This window comes from Martes martes (genome assembly GCF_963455335.1).
Source record: "Martes martes genome assembly, chromosome: 2".
Taxonomy (NCBI): domain Eukaryota; kingdom Metazoa; phylum Chordata; class Mammalia; order Carnivora; family Mustelidae; genus Martes; species Martes martes.
This window is the reverse complement of record NC_137889.1, coordinates 177,299,339-177,318,465: the sequence shown is the minus strand read 5'-3', so window position 1 is coordinate 177,318,465 and position 19,127 is coordinate 177,299,339. Positions and strand designations below refer to the sequence as shown.

The window sequence follows — 19,127 nt, the reverse complement described above, 5'->3', positions numbered from 1 at the left end:
GATAAGTGTCAACATTCTTTAAAATGTAGCCACCGTACAGACTAAAAGGCTACTGTGGTTAGTTTAATATAGTTACACAAAAACACACATGCAAACATTATACACTTCACACTGTTAAATTTAAGGATTGAGGTATTGCGTGCAGGTGACTGCCATAAGATACCTGAGAGCTTATCTACCATATGCCTCTGCTGATGCCTTTCTCTTTAGGGAATTAGAGTTCTTGTTGCCCAGAATCCTTGTTACTACATTTAATTTCTAATGATGCCTCTCATTCATTCATTCATTGACTAACTGTTGTTTATTTCCTGTGTTCCGGGCAGTTTGTTAGATGCTGGTGTTACAGCGTTGAAGAAGGTGATCCCGGTCCTTGTTAGTGTGGAATGAAAGTTGGCCAAATGTAGGGACTGGCGGGGAAGATCCTCTGTAGCAGAGATCAGTGAGTTTCGGGACTTGGTTGGAACAGGACACATCAGAGGCCCTGAAGTATCAGTATTGCTCCAGGCAGAGTGGAGTGGGAGGGTGGGTACTGCCAAACACCAGGCTAGAGAGGAAATGGAGGGAGAGATCATGCTGGGACTTGGACGCTGCAAGAAAGTGTTTGGACTTCACCCCAAGGGCTTTAGAAATTCAACTGATCAAATTCAACAACACTTCATTTTTGGATCTTCCTCCCCACCCCCAACATCGTGACAATATCTTGAATGCATCCTGTAGCTTTCTGTTCACTTTCAAATATCAAAGAGTTCGGTGCAGGCCAATTGAAACATCAGTCTTTGATGCTGGTTGGATCTTCTCTCCTTTCCGCAGCCATGTTCACAGCTAAGAGATGTGCAATGGGCAAAAGGCTATCATCTGCTCTTCCTCCCCTCTTTTTGGGTCTGCCAGAGTTGAGGCAAGGGAAAGGGAGATGATAAAAATGGAGGAAAATACATTTTTACTTAGCTTGTTCTGTTGGTGGTTCTCTCTTGGCAATTGGTGCCGTTTTTATAGCCAGCAAAGTCGGGCTCTCTCATGGGGCACATTTGTGATATCTTCTCAGTGACCTCTTTATTGCCCAAACACCAAAAACTCAGGTGGCTTATTCCTTAATGGACTTTGTGTGGCTCAACCTGTGCTATTGGCCCTTTATTTCATGACCTTTTGCTTCTGGGTGTCCCTCACTTGTCCCACTGCCCTGTTGTTGAGTATAGGGAATGGGGGAAGAAATATATATAATATATATATATATATTATATATTTATATATTATATATATATAATAAAATAAAATATATATATATATTTTAAAGATTTTATTTATTTATTTGACAGACAGAGATCACAAGTAGGCAGAGAGGCAGGCAGAGAGAGAGGAAGGGAAGCAGGCTCCCTGCTGAGCAGAGAGCCCGATGCGGGACTCGATCCCAGGACCCTGGGATCATCACCTGAGCCGAAGGCAGAGGCTTTAACCCACTGAGCCACTCAGGCGCCCCAAGAAATATATTTTTAAGGTGATTTATATCAAGCTTCCTTCCTTAATGTCCAAACTGTTTCCAAGAACTTTATACATATTATCCACTTTGTCCTTATGAAAAGAAGTAGATTTTATTATTATCACCATTTTATAGATAAGCCATCTGGAATAGTGAGATTAAAAAACCTGCTCAAGGTCAAGTACCCTAATCAACCTAACCTCAGAGCCCAAGTTCTTAACATCTATTTTAAATTACTTGATTTATTATTTTTGTTATCTTTCGATCTAATGTTTGAGTCAGTTTTCAATGTGGAAAGAAGACTTTGACAGAGATTCTAAAACTCCATTCTCAACTTTGCAACTAAATTCTCTCTGTAACCTTCCACAATCCATGACTAACATCTATTTACTGGTCTATACAAGATGGAAATTTCACTCTGATGTCCATGCCATCAAGGATTGTTTTTACGTATGATGTAAAAAAAAAGGCATGGTGTTAGGAAGCACAATTGGATTCAAAGCTTGGCATTCTCTCTCTCTCTTTAAATGGGTATGGTTTCTGAGGTATTTTCCACCTGTGAAATTAGGATATTATGCATATTTTAATACAGTTATTGTGAAGTTTAAAAATTCTATTAAAGCGAATTGCAATTAACTATTATAACTTCATCATTTTGAATATTTTAATTAGATATATTTTAATAATCTACTCTCAGATTCTGAATCTGTAGTATCAGTTTTTAATTTGTTCGTGAAACTTGCTCAGCCCCTAGTTCCAAAGAGAAAACCTAGACACCTTACCTGCACAGTGGTCAGAGATTGTAGCAGCTGTGTTATTCTGAGTCTCTGTTTGTGTGAGCTTCTTTGCATAATAAGGTTTTATGATCTTGTATTAACTGTATTGACTGGCGCACTGCTGCTCTGTTCTAAAGCTTCTCCTTTTTTTTTTTTTTTTGCAATTTTTGCAATGCTAATACTGGGCTACGTATACTTTTCATACCCTTTTGAGTACCAACTGGAAGTGTTTGAGCTCAACCATTCTTGTATATTCCAAGGGTGTTATTTCTTTAATAGCTGCATACCTGCTTCGTGAACCACATGTTTCTTTGTTATAGAAGAAATACACTGGTTGGAATTTACTCAGAGGAGACTAGCCTTTTTTAGTAAAAAGGGTAAAATGAAATAAATTTTGGTACTTTAAAACATGCTCAGTAAATCAAAATAAATAAGAAATCACCCCCAGAGCAGTCCTGTAACTTGGTTATGTTTCAGTGAGTAGATAGAATTCTTCAGAAATTGGCTACATGCATTGACTTATAATTAATGTAGTCAGGCACCAAAAAATACTCTGCCTTAGCTAAGTTAACGTGCCTTTGAAATCATCATTGTTTGCAGTACCAGTTATGGAAATAATACTTATTGGTAGTTAAAACATTGGACTGGAAGTTGTATCCTTGTGTGGGTTTTGCCTCCACCAAGCTTAGAGACAGGAAACTGATGCAATTTAGCTATAACCCCAGCTATAAAAAGGAGAATTTAGATAAGTTTCCTTTGGAGAATTTTTCAAATCTTGAAGCATGTGGATTCTTCTACTTGTTGGTCTCACCCAACAGTCAGAGTCACGTCTCCTGAGCATAGACTGTGGCATAGCTGCATGCTAATCCGTCTTTGTGATTTTTTTGGTTTCTTTCTAAATTTGCTTCTTAGTTGTTTGTATATTCCCTGAGGGATTTTGTAGTTGATCTTGTTGTTATTTATTCCTTTTAGAATCTCAATTCATGGGTCCAAGTCTTAAGTTTATATGAAGAAATTGCATTATTTCATATTTCTGGCAATTTTCTTATAACACACAAATAAAGCAATGACTACTAGTACATGCGCATGGCAAACCTGAGGTTTATTTTAAGGAATCTTTCAAGAAAAGATCTTTTTGAATACTGAGAATATGCATTTTATATGCATTTAAGGAGATCAAGTGCAAATAATTTGGAAATCCTGTTATCCTTAATGGATATACAATAAATATTATTTGACTGAAATACTCCTTACCCTGCCATTTTAGTCTAGAAAACAAAACCACAAAAATTAGTGAATCAACTGTATTTATTTATTTATTTATCTGTATATTTTTATTAATATATTAAAATATAAGATAAACACGAATGCAGAAATTGGAATAATTAAAGGTAAGATGCATATTGTTATTTCAGAAATAATGATATTTATTACTAAAGTAGATTTATTTTTGCTCTCACTTAAGATTGTCATTCATGATAATATTTTAGCACTTAATCTGTTTAACTGTATTATTTTTAAATTTTTCCTAAGTACTTTAAAATAACGATCAAAGGTCTGATTCTAAATTTATATTTTAATACTTATTTTGGTAACTTATAAGTGAAAAAGATACATAAATTCAAATCTAAGAAATCCATCATTGGCTATTGGTTACTGAACCATCACGCTAATTTTTTAAAAAGTCATCCACCAATTCTAGATGCTTCTCCTCATGTTCATGTTTTAGTTTTTAAAACAACTTGCTGGGGCGCCTGGGTGGCTCAGTGGGTTAAAGCCGCTGCCTTCGGCTCAGGTCATGATCCCAACGTCCTGGGATCGAGCCCCGCATCAGGCTCTCTGCTCAGCAGGGAGCCTGCTTCCTCCCTTCTCTCTCTGCCTGCCTCTCTGCCTACTTGTGATCTGTCAAATAAATAAATAAAATCTTAAAAAAAAAAAAAAACAAAAAAAAACAACTTGCTGTTTGCAATGGCCTTATGCCACAGTAACCAGTGTTTCAGGGTATAATATGTGCTTAAGATGAATGTCATCATTAGGAAACAGTGGTTATAAACTCATACTTAAATAGCCTCATTGATAATTATAAATTTGCTTTGCAGATTTCTTTTAAGACTTGATTAGTTCACCATTCTTTATGTGGCTAATGAAGACCTCATGTTAGGCATAGAACTGATATTCATTGTTTGCTGTTGTTGTTCACTTGTGCTTGCGTAATGATTAGTGTTTTCTTCAATCCATGCTGTCATTTATCAATGATCTTTTGAAGCCATTTGTCTATTTTTGTTCGAGTTGGTTTAATCAAAACTAAATACTATAACTTGCAAATTCACCTGATTCTAAATCACAAAACACTGAGAGCAAATGAAGGAGACATCACTCGACCATTCCTGAGTGGTTTACCTCTATGACCAGCATCGACTTATGGGGGCAGTGAGAGTGCCAATATCGTTCTTTATATTCTCTATTAGCAAGGCTTCAGTTACTACTTATATTTATTTATTTATTTATTTTAAAGATTTTATTTATTTATTTGACAGAGATGAGAAGTAGGCAGAGAGGCAGGCAGAGAGAGGGAGAAGCAGTCTCCCCGCTGAGCAGAAAGCCTGATCCCAGGACCCTGAGATCATGACCTGAGCCGAAGGCAGAGGATTTAACCCACTGAGCTACCCAGGCGCCCTACTACTTATATTTAGATGAGACTTTTACTTAAGGATAAAGATCTATATTTTCTTCTTACAGCTAAAGGGATGTATATACCCCACTTTGTAAACAACTGCTCTAAGCTGAATATCTTGGTTGTGCTCACAGTCCCTCTCTTCATTTAGGTACAGTATAGCTGATTACAGTTGTATTTACTGACGTAAAACCAACCTGCCTCCCTGATATTTGACCCATGTAACTTTCATTAGAGTCATGTGATGAAGTAAAGTTTCAGATGTTCTCAAACTCTTTATTCATTCACAAAACTCTTTAATTTTCTCTTACAAGGGCTGGTGTGATAGGTTGCAGTCATGGTCCCCATTCTTTACCCCTTTTTATATCCATATTTTTTTTTCCATTTAACTGTATAATACCCTTCCACCGAGAGTGGGGTGACTTGCTATATAACACTTGTCATTAAATTCAACCCTGTGACTTGCTTTGGCCATTGGGACGTTAATAGACATTGCACAAGTGATGACTTGAAATGGCACTAGGGTTTGTTCTTTTGTACTTCTGCCATTGTCATGAGAAAGATAAGCCCAAGGTAACCTTGTGGTCCCTGGAGGAGGATACGAGGCACACGGAGCAGAGCTGAGTTGCCTCGGTGGTCCTACACAATGGCAGCCTAGATCAGCCAATGGCCAGCTCACCCACAGATGCACAAGCAAGAACAGCTGAGGTCAACAGAACCCAGGTGCGATCAACTGACCCCCAGTCTCACATCTTCTGAGGTAGTAATAAATGGTTGCTGTTAAAAGCTACTTCATTTTAGATGTCTTTTTACACAACAATAGCTAAATGATACTAATTAGTCTTTAGGTTTTAGTGGTTAAACTCTGATTTCCCTTAATGGCATTTACAAATTCAGGAGTCGGGAGAATACTTTAACTTCCCCCATTTATACCCTCTGTTCATTCTTCAACCCATTGCATTCCGCCTTCTGAACTCTCCTTTCTAATCTAAGCTCAAGATCTTTCAGGACTGTTTGACACTGTTTATCTCTACATCCTTCTTAAATTTTCTTTTTTCTTAGTTTGGTATTTTTCTTTCCTGCTATTCTGTGTGTGTGTGTGTGTGTGTGTGTGTGTGTGTGTGTGTATTTCTGTTCTTCAATAGTTCATTTTCTTTAATTTTCCTAGAATTTTTTCCTCCTTTTTTTCATAAGTTAATCATGACACATCTATATAAGTGATCCCTTCTATCTTCATAATTTTAATTGTCACTGCTAAAAACAGTACAGCCTGGGGATGTGTCCGATATGTAAGTAATCACGTTATATGTAAATGGACTGAATTACCATTATATCCAAAGATATTTTTAATAAATTGGAAATAGTATCTTCAGAACATAGTCTCTTATTAAAATCCAGCAAAATTAAACATCAATGACAAAAATATAATTAAAGAAACCAATACATTTGGAAATACAAACGTACTTCACAGTATCTCCTACGTAAAGAAAAAGAAAAGTCATAATGGGACTTAAAAATTGTCTTTGACTGAATAATACTTAAAATACTATTAATTATGCTTATTATATAACTGTAGTAACCATGACTTTGGAATTAATGTAGAAAAGAAGAGAAATCTCAGAAACATGGACACTGGGTACATAGGTATGGACACTGTATACATCAGAGAAATGTCATTACAAACCTGTAGAGAAAGCTGAATCAGTCAATAAATAGTACTAGGAAGTTGTTTTTCCATTTGAAAACAAACAAACAAAAAAACAATGTTGAATCTTTTTCTCATGTAATACATAATAATTCCACAACCTAAATGTTAAAAAGCAGAACTTTCGCATCTTTAGAAGAAATGTACAGGGATGTATTTATGATATTTGCATACCTTTATAATCTTTATTATAATTCTTACTGAGTAGTAAATATACTGAGTAGTATATTTAATATTTAAAATATATATATTCAGAAAGTGTAAATAATTTCTATAACTCAATAATAAAAAGACAACCTAAAAGGAAATGGAGTACATGAAATAAACAGACCCTTCCTAAAAAGTAGAATATTTAATAAATATATGAAAATATGTTAAATTTCACTAGTCAATAGAGAAATCCAATGGTAGAAGTATGAGCCATTCCACACTAATCACAATGGCTAAAATGAAATATTCTATTTATATCAAGTTGTACAGAAACAAGAGAGTTCATGGGTACAGACCTCTAGGATTTCAATTTGAAAATATCTTGTTATGTTGGGGATATACACTTGTAAGTTTACTTTACAGCATTGGTGGACATTCCATAGGCCATCAGCCAAATCCTATCAGTTACCTATTTTTGTAAACAAAGACTTACTGCAATATAACCACTCTGACTCATTTATGTATCATCAGTGAAGACTTTCACACTACAGTAGCAAAATTGGGTGGTTATAACACCATACAACCTGTAAAGCCTACAGTGTTTATTAATTGGCCCTTTACAAAGAAAGTTTGCTCTGGTTTAGAGTGACTCTTAGGTTTTTGTCCTGGAAGTGTAGCATAATAATGCTTGTAGCAGTATTACTTCCTATATAACAGATTGGAAATAGAAAAAAAAAAAAAAAGAACATAGAAAAAGGGTGAATATTGTGAAATATTCTTAAAAGATAATGCTATGTAGCAATGGAAATGAATCAAAGTACTAGATAAATTACCATGAATGAATTTCAATAATGTAGCTAAGAAAGTTAGTGTCAGGAAAGTATACACTCTATATGATACCATTTACATAAATGTTGAAAATGTGATATAGAAACACATATATTTATGTGGTAAATATTTAAGCACCTGTATGGGAATGATAAACACCAAATCCAAGATAATTATTTCCTCGGAGAGTTAGGGGAATGTGATTGAGGAGGAATAAATGAGAGAGAATGCTTCAATAATATTTGAGGTGACATTTATGCTGGTAATGGATACAAGATGTTTATTATATTCTTTATACTCTCGTATATGTCTGAAAACAAACTAAGATAATACACAAATGAAAGCCATGGTGCCTTTTGTGAAGATTTGCAAACTTGTCTGGAGGCAGAGGAACAAACATACCATTACAGCATGGGATCTTACAGTAATAGAGCACTTTATGAGTAATGAAGATACACAGACATCTGGCTATGTATTTTCTGGATGTTCAAAGGACTGAGAGTGTGGTTATGAGTAGTTCCTGACTCAGGCAGGTAAGAAACTTGCTTTAGGGGGCTCCTGGGTGGCTCAGTGGGTTAAGCCTCTGCCTTCGGCTCAGGTCATGATCCCAGAGTCCTGGGATCGAGCCCCCCCACATCGGGCTCTCTGCTCAGCAGGGAGCCTGCTTCCCCCTTTCTCTCTGCCTGCCTTTCTGTCTACTTGTGAGCTCTCTCTGTCAAATAAATAAATAAAATCTTAAAAAAAAAAAAAAGAAACTTGCTTTAGGTGAGAAATGGTAAGAAGTGGGGATTGTTTAAATTGCCTACAACATAATGTGAGTACCTGGGTGGAGTGGGTGGGGGAGTAAAGGCACAGATCATTCTCAGCAGGTTGACAGACATACTTTAGGACACCATGAATGCTCAGAAACAGTGTTCCTGGAAACACTTTTCAAAAAGAACTCACCTGAAGCTTCCTGCTTATAAACTTTGTGTATGTCCTATAGGGTAAATCTGCAGGAAATGATTGCCTTAGCAACAGCTTTTGAAACAGATAAAACTTATAATTTTACAGAAGTGGAAAATTTGAGTCTGATGTTTTATAAAAAGTTGTAAAATGCATTCAATTTTCCTGGACAAATAAATGTCTTAGGTATTCACATTAGGCTTGGATTTGAGGGAACCATAGTTGGAAAGAAACACTTGCATAAACACTTAGATAGTGAACATTCATCTCTTAATCTAGATGTTTTTTTAAAAAAAACTGAGTTATATCTATATGAAATTGAACATTTTAAAATTAGGACTAAACCACTGAGAGTGAGTGTCAGTTTAATCATGAAATTGTCTCCTAAGGATCAGGGACACAGCCCAGAGCCTTTGCTTACTTTCTGTTCATATATCATGACCTATGGCTGATATTTATTCTCTTCATCCATTCAGTTTTTGAGAGATCACTGGAATCATTTACTTGATTAAAGTTTGTACAAATAATTTGATATTTTCATAAGTACATGGCCTTTTTAATCTATCCTTTTTCATATGCATAATTTTGGTTGAATGAAATTGCCAATTGCTAAGGTGTTTATTTCAAATGTGATGACTGTGGCTTTGGGCTCAAAGGATAGTTTCTGAATTTCCATTCTCAAGTGTGTGATTGAATATTTTGATGATCTATCATGTAAGTGTTTGCACAAAAACACATTGACAAAAATTTTAATATCTAATAGTTTATTAGTATTAATCACAATTGTGAATTGGACCTCGTGTCTAAAATGTATACAGTCTATTCTAAAAAGGACAGAGAGAGAGAGAGAGAGAGAGAGGAAGGCAGGGAGCAGGGGAATGAGAAAGAGGAGGTGAAAAAGACATACTGATTGATTAAACAACCTCAAAGTGTTGAACAGTGGTAATACAGGAATTGACCACTAGCTCATCTGTATGAATATTTAAAAGTACATTTATTTTAACCTGAGGGCATGCATTTGTAAAATATTTGTATTATAATTATTACAATAACTTGTCTAAGTATTTCTATTACAACGAATTTTATAAAATAAACTCTATTGAAATTATCATCCACTAATACATTCTTGCTAGCAATATGGTATCTCACCATTTTTTTTTTTAGGATTAAAAAAGAAATATGATATTTTATAGTTCTTTTAGCAACAGCAGATGATGACTCATACAGATTTGACAGTATGTTTAATAGTTGTTTCTTTTTTCCTGCCTTTTTTTTTTTTTTTTTTTTTTTGGCTACTGAGAAGGCTGCCTGCTTACTCTTTCTTGAGATAAACTACTTAGAACAATAACCAAGACCCTGCTCCCAAGCATGCTCTCTCTCCTTTACTCATAAGTTCTAGGATGCAGGAAAGCAGTTTAAGACCTTGTTCGACTGAAAGAGGCCAGGATAAGTAGACTTACACTTTTCTTTTCATAATATGTGGCTAATTGTATATATACACATGCTTATCTCATTGTAAGTGACAACATTTATTGATAAAGAAATGATTTTTCAAAACTTTCTTCTCTCAGTATAGTATTCTCTCTTTTTACACCCTTTTTATTACTATTTTTATTGGAATTTTATAGTGACCTTATGTCTGAAACATTTATTATTTTCCAAAGAATTCTATTTTCTATTTCAGGAATATACAATTGATGTTTTCTTTCGACAAAAATGGAAAGATGAACGATTAAAATTTAAAGGTCCTATGAACATTCTTCGACTTAACAATTTAATGGCTAGCAAAATCTGGACTCCTGATACCTTCTTTCACAATGGGAAGAAATCAGTCGCTCATAATATGACAATGCCAAATAAGCTTCTTCGAATCCAGGACGATGGGACTCTGCTGTACACAATGAGGTAAGCTTTCAGGCTTGGTATATTGCATTTAAGTACTGAAAATCCATGTATTAAACAACCAACCTAGTTGCCAAGTATTAGCACAAATTGAACATTTTTATAACAGATTATTGAGGTACCCATAGCATGCTTTGTGAATCCCTAGATATTAAAATAAGATAAAACAGGGGCACCTGAGTGACTCAATCTGTCAAGCATGTGACTCCTGATTTCTGCTCACGTTGTGATCTCAGGGCTGCGAGAGTCAACCCCATGTCTAGCTTTGTGCTGGGCATGGAGCCTGCTTAATACGATTCTCCCTCTATCTCTCTCTTTCCCTCTGCCCTTCTCCCCCAATTCATGCACATTTGTACACACACTCTCTCTCTCTAAAAAGGTAAATAAAATAAGATAAAATCGTGTTTATGAGACTGATTATCATCTGAGTGTTAAAACTTAAGCATTACCTTAATTATTAAGAATTTTTTGTCTATTTCTTTTTCACACTACATTTTAATTAAGTACAGCTTGAATGTCATAATTTAAAATTTCCTTTATACCATCATGTAATTTTATTTTTAGTATTTCATCAGATATGCCATGAAAATTTTAAGTGATTTTTAAACAAGCTTTTACTTAATATTTTGCTCCTCCTTATAAAGTTAAGGAAAAATAAGGTTTACAAATACCATAAGCATATATATTACATTGAACAATATAAATTACCATTTTGTCAGTCAAATAGTATCACATCGCATAAATTTCACATGATTCAACCTTTAGAAAATTACCTAAAGAAGAAAAAATTATCTAAAGAAGGGCACCTACCCAGCTCAGTCAGTTAAGCATCTGACTTTGGCTCAGGTCATGATCTCGGGGTCCTGGGATAGAGCCCAATATCAAGTTCCCAGTCTGGGTATGGAGTCTGCTTGTCCCTTTCCCTTTGCCCCTCCCCCGCCCATTCTCTCTCTCTCTCTCTCTCTCTCTCTCAAATAAATAAATAAAATCTTTTTTAAAAATTAAAGAAATACACAGTTGCTGACTGTATATTTATATATATACATATACATATTTACAGTATAGCAACTACTCCATTTTAACTCTACTCAAATTAATCTTTTAAAATAAGTTACTTATATAAGAAAGAAAACAATCACAAACCTAATAAAGTGATGTGTAATCTAAAATTTAAATGCTTAATAAAGGCTTTAAAACATGCGTAATTTTTATTAGCATTAAATATAGATTAGATATGTATTCTAAACATTTGATCTGTTACTATTTCATATGAAATGTTAAGCAGTAGATCTCAGTTGTGTAAGTTATTTAAAAAGCGGCAAAAACATAATCCCGATCTTTAAAGAAAAAATTCTTGAGGACTGATTACTAAATGGCCATTGGCTAAAATGGAAGTACTAGCTATTCTTTGCCTCTCGCTCTACATTTTATAATACAGATGCAATATCCCCGTTGGTTTTACACTTTGAGTATTACCGTGGATTAAGACAATGATTGGAAATTTTGGCTTTAAGCAAAATGTTGGCAGAGAACATACAGTTTTGGAAAATATTTCTCGGTGTTCTACTTAAATACTCTCCTAGAAATATATGTTATCATTAAATTGTTGGCCACATTCATTTTGCTCATCGTAAGAGTCTTCTCTAAATTCAGTTTAATACCATTTCTATCCATTTTACCTGTGTGTGAAGTGGAATAATTGATGACTGTCTTTATAACAAGTTTGCTATGATTACTCCTTTTTTTTTTTGGCTGTGATTACTCTTTTTTTTTTAATTTTATTTTTTTAAAGATTTTATTTATTTATTTGATAGAGAAATATCACAAGTAGGCAGAGACAGGCAGAGAGAGAGAGAAGCAGACTCCTTGCTGAGCAAAGAGCCCAATGCGGGGCTCGATCCCAGGACCTGAGATCATGACCTGAGCCGAAGGCAGAGGCTTAACCCACTGAGCCACCCAGGCGCCCCTGTGATTACTCTTTAATGTGATCATGTCGATATAGAAAAAAATATTTATTTAACAATACATTGCTTGTGTCCATAATTTAGCCCATAGTCTAGTTTCAACAAGATATTTCTAAGAGGCATATCTATATATTACCTGTATCTACTTCTATATTTAAATCCATGTACCTGTATATAGTATGGGATACTCATTCACAGTTGACATATTTTTGGAGGGAACTCCTATGAGCTAGTATTGAATTCTTGTATCAGTTTTGTTCTATGGTTGCTGATGACGTAGAGGGAGAACAATAGCATTCTTTTCATGATAGAGATTTTTTTTTCCCTAGGATTTTAAATGTAATAGTGAATGTTAATGTGAAAATAGCCCTCCAAAAATCTGTATGTAACTTCTTTACTTCTTAATAAAAAAAATAACTTCTTTAGTTCTTAACAAACCACAGAGTTCCAAATGTTTGTAAATAAATGTTGTTATTTGAGCTCAGTTTTTGTATATGCTAATGTCTTCTGAAGGATCACCTGAATATGGAGGAACAAAAACATTTAAATGTGAATTAACCTAATTCAATGCTCTAAGGAAAGTCCTCCCTCATCCTTGATGCAGTTGAGAGCAGGAAGGAGTGATTTATCTTGACTTGTCAATTTACTTAAACAAAGAGTGAAATTTTTGCTTTTAGGCTTACAGTTCAAGCTGAATGTCCAATGCACTTGGAGGATTTTCCTATGGATGCTCATTCATGTCCTCTGAAATTTGGCAGCTGTAAGTATGGGGATGAAGGTACATGTTTTGGGCCTGTAAAATCAAGGGTAGTCAGCATCATTGCTTACTGGTATAGTTTCTTCTAATATTATGGAATGCTTAATATTTGCCCAGAAAAATATAGAAGTAAAAAACTTGCTGATTTCCCTCTAGGAACTAATTGTCTAGCCCTATGGCACTCTCAAATATCATTATATATTTTTTTCTCTCTCTCTTTTTTTTAAGATTTTATTTATTTATTTGACAGAGAGAGATCACAAGTAGACAGAGCAGCAGGCAGAGAGAGGGGAAAGCAGGCTCCCTGCTCAGCAGGGAGCCTGACATGGGGCTCTATCCCAGGACCCTGAGACTATGACCCAAGCCAAAGGCAGAGGCTTTACCCACTGAGCCACCCAGATGCCCCATCAAATATCATTATATTTTAATCATGATGTTTAAATTATCACTTTACTGCCACTAAAGAACATCATGTGTTTTTATACATGGGGAAGGTAGTCCAGGAGCTGCTTGTGAAGGTCAAGACCATGTCATTTACCTTCTTTTCCAAGTGCTAGCCGCTTAAAAATGCAATTATTATTATTATTATTTTTTTGTAACTAGGAATGAACTGTAAAGGATAGATGGTATTGTTTGTTAAGCCTTTTGCAAATGGCAGGCACAGAAGCTGGCTCTGTGCAATTATCTTCCTACTTTCCAAATAATGGAAGGGATTTTTTTTTTTTTTAAATTTCCTACAATAAATTTTAAGGAGATGAGTAACTGGATTTGTTACATCTTCTGCTTACAGAAGATATTTCAGAAAAGGCTCTGTGCATTTGGCCATTCTCTAGGTCACTGAGGTTGTGTCTTGTATGTCAAGTAGTAGCATTCACTCTCCCGGAATAATTGAAAAGAAGGGAGGTCAAATCATCTCCCTAGGCCCACATTTAAGGCAGGTTCACAATAAATTCACAGACACAGCTGGAACAGTTTCTCTGGTGTTAGCATGTCCCATCACCTGACCTTTTCAGAAACCTTGCTCTTTCTATTATCCCCATCTTTATCCATTCGGGGCACCTTTTGACTTTTCATTCACTTGAACAGAAATGCAGTTCCCTCACCTGGTTAAAAATATGCGTGATTGAATAGGTGCCTTCGCTCCACAGATGTATTAAGTGAAAGAAAAGAGAATGATGGCTAAGATGAATGCAAACTCCTCTAATTATTTGGATGACCATAGTTTTGTGGAATGAGAAGTTCAATCTTGTTCTGTTTATTCTTACAAAAGGTGTCAGCTCTCAATTTTCTTTGAGAAGCTCTCCTTTGTTTAACTACAAAGCCTTCTTTTATTGTCATGGAAACTATCACTTCAATACTGGCATTTTCCCCAAAATTATTTAAGATAGTCAATCATGTTCTACGATGTAAACATGATGGAGAGAAACTACAGCAGATGCAGCAGAAAGAAACTCATTTGCATCACATAAATGGCATTAAAGAGAGAATTGAAAAGCCTTGATAACCAACGAAAGGATTTATTCAAAATGCAGTAATGGTATAAGAAGGAAAAGAATTTTTCACTGGACAACTTAGTGCCATTAAGGCAACAGATATAAATAACGTGATGTCTTAATTCTGAATATGAAATAAATATGCCTGAAAATCTTTTAAATAAAATCTAAAAATCCCTGTAGTGTATCTACAGAGTAGTGAAATATTGTATGTGTGAGTTTCTGTATCTAGAAGTGATACAGAAAACAAACAAAGTTTATTGTTAGGCATTCTCTAAGTAATTGCTTTTTCTTTTCCTTCGTTTAATTTCTGACACATTGAACAAACAATTTGATTTGTATATTCTTTTATTTATCCTTGCCAATAGTAAGTGGTTGATATTTAAGGGTTAAAAAGATGGACTTTAAGGGCCACCTGGGTGGCGCAGTGGGCTAAGCATTAGACTTAATTTCAGCTCAGGTCATGATCTCAGGGTCTTGAGATAAACCCCGCTTCAAGGCTCCTCAGAGAACATGGCGCCTGTTTGAGATTGAGTCTCTCTGTCTCCCTTCCTCCCACCCCCAGTTCTCTCTCTCTGTCTCTCACACAAAATAAATAAATAAATAAATAAATAAAAATTAAAAATAAAAAAAGTATGGGCATTAGCCTGTTGTAATGTATTAACAAGCCAGCACAAGCTTTAAACTGCCTTAAAATGTTGACACAACAGATTTTGTCAGAAGCTGCCATGGCTTTGCCTTCTAGTCTTTTTTTCCTCTCTTGCTTAAAAGCCCCGTAAAGTGATAGAATTTCTGGAAATTTATCATTGTTCTTAAAGATGCATCTTTTGTATAAGTTTATAATTTTGAATTCATTTTTGTTTTGCTTTATTTCTGTTGTGTCATGTCTTTATGCATTTTCTTGCTGTTTAACATGATTTAAAATTTCCTTAATGGGAGTCTGAATGTGTTCTGTGCATTGATCCAAAAGAAATTACGTCATCTTTTGGGATGAAAATTAATAATTAAAAATGATTTGGGGATTTTTTTTTCTGGTTACCAAATAGTAAGAATCAGGATGCATTTGATGTTTAATGAAGATTATGACTGAAAAATGGGTTATTTAACAGAATTAAATGAAATTATTCAATGAAAATCTAATTTAGAGATGGAATTTATAGGGAAATTTGTAAACCAAACTATCTTTCTCTCCTTTATATTTTACTGAAAAATAGTGCAGTGGTCTCCTGGTTTATATGTGTGTTGGTGGACCGGGAACGCCTCTAAGCTGCATGACTTTCTGCTCTATTTTCTCTTACTAGACTCAAAATCTAAAAAAACATCTTCCTATCTAACTAATGAAATGCTATATTTCCTTCTTCATAAAAGACATGGGCAGGATCACTCACCTTGTTTAGCATATTCTTGGGCTCCTTGGCAGATTCCATCTTCTGTAAAAGTAAATAACGTAATTAAAATATGAAGAGCTTATTGATTAATCTAGCAAAAACAAACAGAACTTTTTCTAGGTGACAGGCCCTGTGCCAGGTGCAAGCAGTGTAGTCATGAACAAGGTAGAGTCCTTGCCCCTCAGTGTCTCACTAGTTTCTTAAAAATGTCGCTGCATTTGTAGGGTTTCATTTTCTCTTATTTAAGTTTAAAAATAAACATCAACATTCAAGAGTGGAATCATTATACTTAAGAAAAGTTCATAATTTATTGATGTTCACAACTACTAATGCTTATTCATAGGAAAAAAATCCACTTGATAATGTGCAAATGGGTTGCTAGTTACCCACATTACTAATGTTCCTTATTTAATTGTAGCAGCAGAATCACCAATGATTAACTAATCGAAATTAATACAAATTTAGATCCTAGAGTAACTAGGATTCATTCATATGCAAACTATAGGACTATATCTGCTCTCTCTCTCTCTCTATATATATATGCACATTTATAAAGATACACACACATCTACATATTTTTAGAGTCCTATTTCAAAAACTGTTTCACAGAATGTAATTATGGATATAGGAGAATATGTGTACAATGAAAACAGTATTTCACTGATAGGAGCATTTAGTAGTAACATGCAGAAACCAGACAACTTTGTGGTATGTCATTAAGACCACACAACAAATAAGACACAAACTCATGAACATTCACTTTATTGTGACTGATGCTTAAGTGTGAGTTGGTCTGTGATCTGTCAACACCAGAGCAAGGTAAGTAGCAGGGCCACCCCAGAACAATGTTATCAAACTAGAAGACTTATATATGGCTTGTAAATGAACTTCCCAGAGTCCCAGAGATGTAGTGGGCGGAGATACTGCTGGAAACATCTAGTCCTTAAACTGAGAATGTAACTGTGATACTGAGTTTTGCTCAAGAACCGGGAGTAGCTAATACTTCTAAACATTCCCATGAGCAAAAGTACAAAGAAGTTCTTCAAAAAGTCAATACTATAGCAAAAACTGGCTGTTAATTCCACTGTGGAGAGACTTCCTGCATGGAGAGGTCAGCTGCTCCCCTCCTGGACATACAGGCATAAAGGAAATGCCAGGGCCACAGAACAGCTAAGACAATATATGCTGCCTGTCCTCCAGTGCTAGAATGATCTAACTTCCACTAAGTTCTGTATCTTCGGCCAGATAAATCAGAAGGTTATACTTGGTCTATCTGTGTTTTATCTCTGGCCAATCCATAATGGAGGTGCTATGAAAGTATAGTCCAGTGAGGTCTGTGTGCATTAATTTTAAAATGAACATGTTTTAAGGAGTATTTGATGAAACTATAGCGTTCTGATTTATTTTTACATGTTCTGCAACAATTAGTTCTCATTCTTTTAATGGAATGCATTGTATCATGATAGGTAAGTCATTTAATTCTTAACTAGGTGAAGGTTTTGAAGAAAAACCTATAAAACGAACTACAAAAATAGTACTTAAAATAAATACATTGCATTTCATCAGTATTCTCATATGATAATAAATTAGTTTTATGCCCAGAGAGTAATATCATTTTGAATTATAAATGTTATTTCATGAGTGATTCCTATTTCCAAATAAATCATTTAAGTGGGCTTTAGGCATTTATAACCTGTGTACTACAATGTCTTTATATATTACTTTGGAACTATGGTGGACGTTTCAACCATCTCAGGGCCCAGTGATTTTTGCAGGCTCTAAAGAGAAATTTGCTGTTCACTTCTCAAAGTGATTGCAATGAAAATATTCTTTGGTCATGATTTTCTCACTTGATCTACTTCATACTCTTCATGTTAAAAATTATAAATCTCAGGGGCACCTGGGTGGCTCAGTGGGTTAAGGCCTCTGCCTTCGGCTCAGGTCATGATCTCAGGGTCCTGGGATTGAGCCCCACATCGGGCTCTCTGCTCAGCAGGGAGCCTGCTTCCCTTCCTCTCTCTCTGCCTGCCTCTCTGCCTACTTGTGATCTCTGTCTGTCAAATAAAAAAAAAATTATAAATTTCTAAGATTTATTTACTATACAAAATAGGATCTATAAAATCAGTTTTTATAATAAATAATGATTATATGCAGTATATAACACTTGACATTGTACTTTATTGATGGTTTTTACTAAAGTGCTTAAATATTTTTTTCTGATTTTGTACAGATGCCTACACAACCTCTGAGGTCACTTATATTTGGACTTATAATGCATCTGATTCAGTACAAGTCGCTCCTGATGGCTCCAGGTTAAATCAGTATGATCTGCTGGGCCAATCAATTGGAAAAGAAACAATTAAATCCAGTACAGGTTAGTAAAATGACTCTTAAGCTAGTTTCTAAGAAAATCGATGGCTTGAAGTCACTAAAATATGTTAGTTTGCTTAAAAAGTTTTGTTCTTGGGGTCCAGGAACTAGCAGCATATATTGTAGGAGCTTTTTAGATATTTACAGTCTCTGACCTGACCCCTTACTCAATCAAGATCTGCATTTTAAGAAGATCCAAGGAGATTCTAAGGAGGTTTACATAAAGCTTGAGAAACACTGGGTTAAAATATACTGTCAATTCAAAAAGAGTATGACTTTGCAGACAAGCAAATTTTATCTTCAAACAGTGTCACAGTTTTCCTAGTTTTCTAATTCTTTTCCTCTTATTCAGGATAGTTTGTGACTATTCAACTCTTGAATTATGGATCATTACTACTGGTGGGTGTGGGAAAGCTGATGCCCTTCCTAAGGATCACACTCATCTAAGAAAGCTGCCATGTTGAACTAATGATTTTATCTCTGGCAGATCTAACCCTGGGAAGCAGAAAGGAAAGGCTCTCAGGATTGGATAGAAGTGACAGCAGTAGATTAGAGTTGATGTACACAACTGAGAGATTCCGAATAGGTGACAGGGTCAAAAGTGGAAAATTTGGGCCAAAAGCCTGGGGTTAGTCTTAGAGATGTGGCCAGATAGTGATACTTTAAAAAGCCAGGGAATTAGAACAATCAAAGCAGAGACT

The 19,127-nt window shown here is 35.1% G+C and overlaps 1 protein-coding gene across 2 annotated transcripts in view; it reads left to right on the top strand.

Moving 5' to 3' along the window:
- The window catches only part of GABRA2 (gamma-aminobutyric acid type A receptor subunit alpha2), a gene marked incomplete at both ends in the record, with an annotated part of 121,428 nt that overhangs the window by 60,346 nt on the left and 41,955 nt on the right, over nt 1–19,127 (top strand). For both annotated transcript variants that reach the window (XM_080797311.1, XM_080797310.1), the window contains 3 exons: nt 10,237–10,457; nt 13,096–13,178; nt 18,287–18,430. In XM_080797311.1, coding sequence (XP_080653437.1) covers nt 10,237–10,457; nt 13,096–13,178; nt 18,287–18,430 — 448 coding nt within the window. The remainder of the gene's footprint in view (nt 1–10,236; nt 10,458–13,095; nt 13,179–18,286; nt 18,431–19,127) is intronic.